General features: G+C 37.2%; 1 protein-coding gene across 1 annotated transcript; it reads left to right on the plus strand.

Moving 5' to 3' along the window:
- Window positions 1–13: 13 nt before the first annotated feature.
- On the plus strand, window positions 14–7,986 carry RIDA (reactive intermediate imine deaminase A homolog). Its single transcript, XM_062568327.1, has 6 exons — window positions 14–159; window positions 3,739–3,844; window positions 4,404–4,458; window positions 5,458–5,526; window positions 6,649–6,704; window positions 7,209–7,986. The coding sequence occupies exons 1-6, from the start codon at window positions 95–97 to the stop codon at window positions 7,269–7,271; spliced, it is 414 nt and encodes a 137-aa protein (XP_062424311.1). The 5' UTR covers window positions 14–94; the 3' UTR covers window positions 7,272–7,986.
- Window positions 7,987–9,033: the final 1,047 nt, after the last annotated feature.

Consider the following 9,033-nt stretch of genomic DNA (forward strand, 5'->3'; position numbering starts at 1 on the left):
GCGGCGGCGCCGTGGGCGGGAGGCGGCGGTGCGAGGGGCGCTGAGGGCAGAGCGCGAGGCGACGGTTGGCGACGGTTGGCGGCAGTTGGTGGCCATGGCTTCCGTGGTGAGGAAGATAATCAGCACGGCCAAGGCGCCCGCTGCCCTGGGCCCCTACAGGTATGTCGCAGCTCGGGGAGATGCAGGAATGAGAGGCAGCAGGCTTTGCTGTTAGGGTTTCTAGCAGGCAAAACCCGGCACTGGCGGGTTTCCCAGCTGTAGTAAGTGGCGTTTGTGCGTGTCTACCAAAAAAATATCAGATTGGGAAAATGATTTTGAAATCGGTGACAGACAGCATGTGCGAAAAAATGCAAGGAAAAAAAAGATTCTCCCCCCCCCCAAAAAAAAAAGAAAGAAAAGAAAAAACTCCTAATACAGGTGTTATATAGACAGGCGAGTCAGCAGTGGATCTGAACTCTAGAGGGGATGGAGAGTGAATGTTACATCTGATCCAGCCCGTGCTTGGCAGTTAAGAGAATTGACAGACTGGGGTTTTCAAATTGTCTCTTGCTTCGTATGTACAACAAGGCATTGTAATGCTTTTCAGTGTCAAAGCTGGTGGCTGTAAAAATAAGTGGGATGTTCTTAGGTATTTTCTCAAAGAACTTGTCAGCTGCAACAGTTCAGAACTTAAATTCTTTTTAAAAAAATACCAGTTTTAATTGGAGAAAGGGTCTTCGGTCGTATTTGGATAAGTGGTCAGTAAATATTGTGCGCTATTATTTTGAAGGCACTGAGGGATTTTAACAGCATTTTCTAAGAACTTCTAATGCTGTGTTCTGACTCTTCTTCCTCACTGTAAACACAGTCCCCTTAGATTTTAAGTTTTCTCCTTCTGTCTTCTAGGTTTGGATTTCTTTTGCCTCAATTATTTTGAATTTGAGCTTTCTGAGCTTTGAACCTTTTGTATTCTTTATAGGAATTATAAAGATGGAGAAATAAAAATTCTAGGAGCAGAGACACCATTATTACATGAAGGTTAACTTCTATAAACTATGAATTGTTGGTGGATTGCAGCAGGGGGCTTGGCATCTGTTGCAGTTAAAAGAACATCTAAGACATAGGAAAGCAAGAATTCTTCCGCTGCGCACATACTAACTGGCCTATCCTTCACCATAGCCCTTCTTTTTTGCTGTAGATTAACTGCATTCCAACTTCTTTTTGCTTGTTGATGATTTTTAATGAAATGCTCTTTATTGTACAGCCTGTAACTGCTTTGACGGGTCTATCATTAACTAAGTTTATCAGGTTCCAGTGAACTTCTTAAAGTCCAGTGAGCAAAAATTCACAAAAAGTAACTGCTGTGTTTCTGCCGTGGGATCTGAGCATGATAACAGAGTATTGAGGGCTTAAGTATGAATGAAGAATTTGGGTGTATGGGTTACGTTCTTCATTCTGCTCCAGCCCTTCAATATGCTTTCTGGTGACCTATTTTTACCATAACTTTGCATTTCCTTTACCTCATCCAATTTCTAGTAGTCTTATGTATAAACACATGTATGTGTACACAGCGGAGGTGTTGTTCTTGTATTAACAATCCTTTGAGGTTTTTTAAAAAAATCTGATTAACTTTTACCGTCACTGTCTTTAAAGCAAATGTTTCTTAACTTCATCACTCTGATGTGTGATATCTTCCTAAGGTCATAATATCCATCCAGTTGTGCACTTGAGTGAACTGAAATCTGAATGACTTTTGGCACATTCTTAAATCTTTGCTGAATCAGAAATTAAAGAGTAGCTACAATTGACCCTAATTGTAGGAAACATCTGCAGCTAAAATGTGATTGGAATTTGTGTAGTTGAAGTCTGTGAGCATTGTATTTAGTTGGTGAATTATTAATAATATGAGTGAATAGGGGATGCTACTGATGAGTGTAGGAGGAGGTGAGGAGCAGAGAACGGGACTCCATAAGATTACTGTAAGTGCTCATCTGACAGTTTTCAGAAAGCTTCTGCCTGTTTTTTCCTAATTATTCATGATTTAGGATTGTCCGAAAGCCTCTGTTATTTCCTGTGTAATAAGAACAAGACAATCTCTTTTTTGAAGAGCTAGTGTTTTGCTGTTGCATGGAGAACTTGGCATCAAACTGAAGCAGAAGTTTGTGGTCTAATGGGCATGTGCCTCATACAAAGCAGGATGTTCTAGGAAAGAAAACAAAATAAAAGCAGACTTTGTGTTGTGTTCATATGTACATTATCAACAAGACTGCATCAACTAGATTGCATCAACTATAAAAACTTTCTTTTGCAAGTTTCTCTTCTTTACATTGTGTAGTTTTGTCATTTACTCCAGTTTGGTAAGCTGTTGATGTCACGGAGAGTAATCATCAAATAAAGTATTTTACTACATCAGATAAATTACTGGCTCTTCTTTTTTTTTTTTTTTTTTTTTTTTTTTTCCTCTTACAAAATTGTAGGAGTATATGAGACAGAGGTAAGAGGAAAGATGGGAGTGATGGCACTGTACAGATTGCCTAAGCATAATCATTTTACTGAGTGCCTGAAGTAGATCGAGCTCCCTGTGAAGTCGATGGAGGGAGCAATTTAGAGAAGAAATCTGTTAGAGACTCCTTCACAGAACACTTCTATCTATTGACTTTATAGGGAGCTAACCTAATTTAGATGCACCAGGAAGATATCTGACTCTAGTCTGTATAATGTTAAGAGGCTTGTTGAACTATCAAAACAATACTTTTTCTTGTGGAATAGGAAGAGATAAGAAAAATTATGTTGACAAACCTCAAACATTTTGAAAGGAGCCCTTCTCTAGTTTCTATACAAATTATTTTAATTACCAACTCAAGAGAAGAAAATTATGTCGCTTGCACAATGTTTGCTAGGTGATTTGAATCTTGACTTTTAATGTCTTTGTGTAATTAAGCAACATTACCAATGACCAAGTTCAGCAAAAACACACTTGACACTTACATAAAAATGTTTTGCAGATAGTTTGAATTTTGCATTTGTCTGAACTGACTCTGCCAACAGGTCACCTAGGTTATTTGTTCAGAGGAAACTGCTGGGAATGGAGTAATCAGGTATCTATGCTGACTGTCCATGGCTCTGGAGAAATACTGCCAGAAATCCAGTGTGTGAGGCTTTGCCTTACAGCTGTAACTCATTTCTCACAGTGTTCATTTGAGGAAAAAAATTTATGAATTTAATAATCGCATGTGCGCTCTCTCTCTCTCTCTCTCTCTCTCTCTCTCTTTCCACCTTCCGTCTCCCCACCACCACCACCACTACCATTGCTGTGCAGGTGAAAGGTAGAGGAAAGGTATTGTCCACCTTCTGTCAAACTAGAATGGGATATTTGGGCAGATGCAAGAAACATTTATTCAGCCTCCCCTCTGTGTTAGCTCTAGTCTGGAAGCTGTGCATCTGTGTTAGTGTTGTGTTGCTGTGCCATTGCCTTGTGCCCTTTTGAGAGACAAGGCCTATAACTTCAAACATAAAGCCATGCTAATGTAGCAGTGTAGCCATAAGAGGCTCAATCCCAGCACTTCCAAAGCATAAGTAGAATGAGTATATGACTGTGGACAATTTGTGCATATATAACCTGACTCCTTTATCTTTCTGAGATACTATAAGATGTCCTTACAAGGGAGTGCTTTTAGAGGTGGATAATTAAATGTTTTGATTGAGAACTTACTCAGAAATGTTTTTTCCCAACCTAAAATGTCACTTATTTTTTTTCAGCCAGGCAGTGCTGGTAGATCGGACCATGTATATTGCAGGACAGATTGGTATAGAACCTTCCAGCGGGCAGCTTGTCTCTGGAGGGGCAAAGGAAGAAGCTAAACAGGTAAGATGTCTTCTAGCAATAAATTTTGCAGTGGAGCTGGCATGCTCTCAGTTAAACATGAACCTATGAGGAATGGAGGTGCCTTAGATAGTACCTTTCACATCTTCCAAAATGAGGGAAAAGCAGGAGGGAAAATTCCATCTAAATCCTTGTTGTTTTCCACCCAAAGAGCTTGGATGCCAAGGCAAGAATCTGTATTTCATATAGGAAAGAGTCAATGCTTGTAATAAAGAATCAGACCCTCAGCAGGAAACCTAGCTTTGAGTTGAGGCAAGAGGATTTGTTCCTCCAGAAGCAAAGAGGATGTGTGAGGTAATAGATAGGATGAGATAGGGCTGCATCTTACATTCTTATTTAATGAGTGGGTGGTTCAATATTAGGAAGTTTCTTTTTATTATTTCATTTTTAAACTATTTCTTGTTTTGCTTGCCCACCGATTACTGTTGAAGGCTACCTGTTGAAAGTTAAACTATAACCATGGATGTAGTCAGGTTGCAATGCACACTTTCTTTAATACAACACAGTTGATACTTAAAGATTTTGTCTCATTTCTTGATAGGCCCTAAAAAACATGGGAGAAATCCTGAAAGCTGCAGGCTGTGACTACTGCAATGGTAAGTGCTGCTATGGTGGTGGCACGTAAGTGACTTTTTTACCTGGATAAAAAAAAAATGAAGTGACCTTTAAAGCTGATTGCTAAATATGCAGTTATCATCAATAGCTGGAAAAGACAAAAGGTGTCAGGAGTCTGGGTTAAAAAAATCAACATGCAAATCTTCTTTATATGATGGTAATCAATGGGTATCTGCCTTTCACCAGAAGTTCCTGCCTGTGGTACTAATATTTTAGCTCCAAACTGAGGAGGCTCAGCTGTAGATTGAGCTGCAACTGGCTACAGGCATTTTAAACATCCTAGACTTTACTCCAGGTAAAAGCAGGTCTGTAGCAATGGTGTTAATAATCTCAGCACCTTCAGCACCTTTTTTTTTTTTTTTTTCTTAAGAGTTTTCTAATAGTGGAGCCAAATTAGGATTAATGTTGGTTTGGGCGGTCATGGATTAAAAAAAAGTCCTAGCACAGACCCTATCTTCAGGCATTTAATTGGGGAGGGTTTTAGTGGCAAATATTGTATATGATATAATTTATTGCCAGCAGTTGGATTACAACAGCTTTTTAATTCACTTGCTTCATCAGTTTTGTGCCTCTTGGAAGAATTGGGCTTAGAATGAAATTTTTAGTAGATATTTTCAAAGCTGGTCAGGGATATCCAATTTTAATATGTACTGGATATCAGGATTTCTTAGGTGATTTGAAAGATCTCAGTCTGAAAAAATAAACTGATTCTTTATCCATGGTTCCTGAGAGTTTTTTAAAGGAAGTGATGTATTTACATTTTGGGATACTTAGCTATTTCTAAACTAGTAGTGAAATAGGCTGATTTAGTAGCTCTAACAGTCAGTATCTCTCTGCAGAACTTTTCAAAACATTAGACTATTTGAGATAAATATTTGGAATAAAAATACAGTATAAGTAATGCACTGAAGATTTTCAACTTTTGTATAAAATTTAAAGATCTGGATATCCAAAAATAACTGCAGTTATGTAATTTCTAGTTGTGAAGACTACTGTTTTGATGGCAGACATGAAAGACTTCAATGATATTAATGATATTTACAGACAATGTAAGTAGAGATTTTGTTTCTATTTTATCAGTATGGCTTGTAGAACAAGTTGTATTTATTGTAACTAAAGTGTGATAATGACTTAGATGATACAGTTTCAGATTCTTTAAGATTCTGGAAGAAACATAACATTAAAACAAATTAAAAGAATAATGTATAATTAAGAAAAATGAGCATAGACTGAAGGAGGTGATTACAGTGAGCCACGTATTGAATAAGAATTTGGGAGAGTATGCACATAGGTTTTTTATGTAACTTTGGATTTTCATTAGATAGTGCTTATGAACTGTAAGAACTGATCAGCTGGATACGTGTTTACTCATTGCCCAATGCCCCTTGTACCTGTAACTCAGTAAAGTAGTTCTAGCTGTTCTTTGGCTTTGGCTTATTAATGTACTTTGTCAGTTCAGTGCAGTGAAACTACCATTTTTGAGCTTAGCATTAACTCATTAACTCTCACTAGTACAAGTTTCATGTAATGATGCAAAATAGCTCTTATATTGTGACCAGTGTGTGTGTGTGTGTGTGTGTGTGTGTTTTTTTTTTTTTTTTTTTTTTTTTTTTTTTTTTTTTTTCCTGTTGTTTTAATACCCTTGAGCTCAAGGCCTATTCCTAAACAGAAGAATAGGTCAGGGCCTGCTTTGCAAGAGGCCACCTTTTTCCTCTTTCTTTGGTACGAGTAAAACTGACCTCGAATTTACTTTATGCAAATCTGGAGTCTTTGCTTGGGACTCTTTTGTCAGGGACCTCTTTCTCCTTCTTGCTGCTCTATGTGGAAGAGCCTTCTTCCACCCTCCAGTCTCTGCAATTGGATGATCACTGCTCCAATTTAATCTTTTCATGTTTAGCTGAGTTGGTGTTAAGGCCATGTCAGCAGAGTGAAAAATTATCACTAGCCTTTAGATCGTGTTTGTAGTTGCATTCCTGATGATGAATGGTAGCTTGTTGAGGTATTAGAGCAATGAATGTCCAAACAATGGAGAAGAACTGGCATAGAAGACTATTTGTCTTGTAGCCTTGAACGTGAAACCATTCTACAGACTTCTTTTTGTACAGATTACTTTGAACTTTGTTTTATCAAGCAAAGATAAATGATTGGTGGATGTTCTGTTTAAATTACAGTTTTCAATACAAACTTCCCAGCCCGAGCAGCTTATCAAGTAGCTGCTTTGCCGAAAGTAAGTGTCACTTTTTGCTTACAAAAATCAATTTTCTGCAATTCTTTAGTTTTGAAACTTTCTGACAGCTTTTCTTAGGAATAGCTTCAAGAGCAATTATTTTGGTGGATAATCTTCTTAAGTATTTAGTTTACGTTTTTAAGTATACCAGTCTTATTCCCACATATAATAAAAGAGATCTGAAATGATGAGATATTTTTCTGTGTGGTGGAAGATGCCTACTACCCTAGAAATAAGGGGTTATAATACTTAAAATGAATTTTCAATATTATTTAACGTTGCTAAACTAGTAATAAAACCATCAGGAGTATAATCTCCTTCTAACGTGACTCCCTGTTTTTACAAGGTCATCTTCTTCTTTAGTGGTATAAATCCAGTTGCTTCAAGTTTTATATGTGTGTGTGTCTGTGTCTGTATATCTATATGTGTGTGTATATATATGTGTGTGTGTGTGTATGTATATCTATATATATTCCTAATGTTTCTTCGTTGTTTTGCTCACAGGGTGCCCGAGTTGAGATTGAAGCTGTTGCCATTCAAGGATCCATCCAAGATGCTTCAGCATGACTATAAATAGAGACTGAATATCCTGCAATAACAATTTTATTAGATTCAGTTTCATTCCTACAATTGACTATAGGCAGTTACATACAGTTGAAATCACTGATCTTACCTAAGAAAGGTGCATTGGGACCTTACATTCTCTAAAATGCAGACTTGCAATTAGTTCTTTGTAAGGAAACCCTGAAGTCTATGGGAGCCTTGTGAAAATCAGTTGAGCTTGTTGCTCAGATTAGGGTGTCTGAACTTACTGCAAGTAGGGGCCTTATTTTATGATTATTATCTGAATATCTAACCATAAAGTACACATTTTTAGATGAATATATGACAGCTACACTAGCAGTGATCTGCACATGAAAAATTATTATTTAGTAGGATATAGTAACTATTTTAAGTAAGAAAAAATGATAGAAATGGGAAAACTGTAGACCTTTGAACTTTGAATACATTTTTATTTCTGTATTTTGGGGAAATCTGCCATATTTGTTCTTGTGGAAATAATTACTTAAGAGAGTGAACACTCATTTCAGAAAGAAGAATATCACACTTTTCTGAAGTAATGTGCTAACATTTATAAATTGGCTGTAAACGAATCTCTTCGTGCAACCTTTTCTAGAGAATTCAATTTTCAGTATAGCTTAATTAAAAAAAAAAGGACTTCTAAGTTTATGATGAAAAATATCTTTTTTAATGAGAATAAATGATGATTGCATCTATAAAATGTGTTTGTGTCTTTTGGGAACAAACATTTCTCCTCCTGATTCTTATTTTTAAATAAGTGCTTTACATATCTATTTACTTGAGATTCAGTTCTGCCATTTTTTTCAGGGCTAACATGCTTTTATACTCCATTACAAGAAATTCTTATCTTGCTTCTTCAATAAGAAATGTTTCAAACACACAAAGAAATAGATTTATTGCCGATCTCCTAATATCTAAGGATGAAAATAGTCTTCTAAGATAAGAAGCTTTCAGCTATAGTGACATTAGCAGTTCTGCCAGTTAAGAACAGAAGCATCTTTTTGATAGAGCGTTTAAACAATATTGAGAGTCAGAGTGGTGATGTTACATTATCCCATCCCTTTGCCTTTATCTCCTAGCTAAACAAGTAGAAATGGATACTATGTTTTTAAAGAACTTATTTGAAAGTCAGATATCTCATGGTAGTCTAGATTTCTTGTCTTCCTCACAGGCATGTGCCAGAGCCCAATATCGGTTTATTCAGTGTAAATGAACAAAAATTCTCTTTGCTGACAGTCTGTTGACCTGAACATCTTTATGTTCTCTTCTGCAAAGATGGCCATCCAGTTTATACATAAACACACACACACACACACATAGAAGACATAATGCTATGCCTTAATTTTCATTAAAAAAAGTAGAAATAGATTAAGGGAAAAAAAAGCTATACATGGGAACTTAGGGAATGTACTATTTCAGCTGTAGCTTTAACCGTATTAGGAGAGGGAGACCTGTAGGCTAGTCTATCGAGAGTCTGCTGTCATTGACAGCTGCACCAGAGTGCTGTGATTGACAGTCCCAGCATCCATTTCTAGTCCCATCTCTTCTTGTGACCAAACTTGCTCTGTTTTGGTAAGCCACAAGGCCTGACTCAGCACTGGATTTGTCGCTCCAGCATCCTTATTGCAGCGCTATAGCAGAAAGAGGGCATGATGCAGGTTTGCCAGCGGTCAAGTGACAGCGCTGTGGGCTGAGTTGCCTAACAACTTAAATCCAAACTACAGTTCTCCTATGTGCATATCATTTA

This window comes from Rhea pennata, chromosome 2, assembly GCF_028389875.1.
Source record: "Rhea pennata isolate bPtePen1 chromosome 2, bPtePen1.pri, whole genome shotgun sequence".
In the NCBI taxonomy this organism is placed as follows: domain Eukaryota; kingdom Metazoa; phylum Chordata; class Aves; order Rheiformes; family Rheidae; genus Rhea; species Rhea pennata.

What these genes read in the sequence shown, in the direction of transcription:
- RIDA (XM_062568327.1), top strand. Translation starts at nt 95, where the DNA reads ATGGCTTCCGTGGTGAGGAAGATAATCAGCACGGCCAAGGCGCCCGCT. An exon ending in CAAAGGAAGAAGCTAAACAG is followed by an intron (nt 3,845 to 4,403) that starts GTAAGATGTCTT and finishes ATTTCTTGATAG; the next exon opens with GCCCTAAAAAACATGGGAGA. An exon ending in AAGTAGCTGCTTTGCCGAAA is followed by an intron (nt 6,705 to 7,208) that starts GTAAGTGTCACT and finishes TTTTGCTCACAG; the next exon opens with GGTGCCCGAGTTGAGATTGA.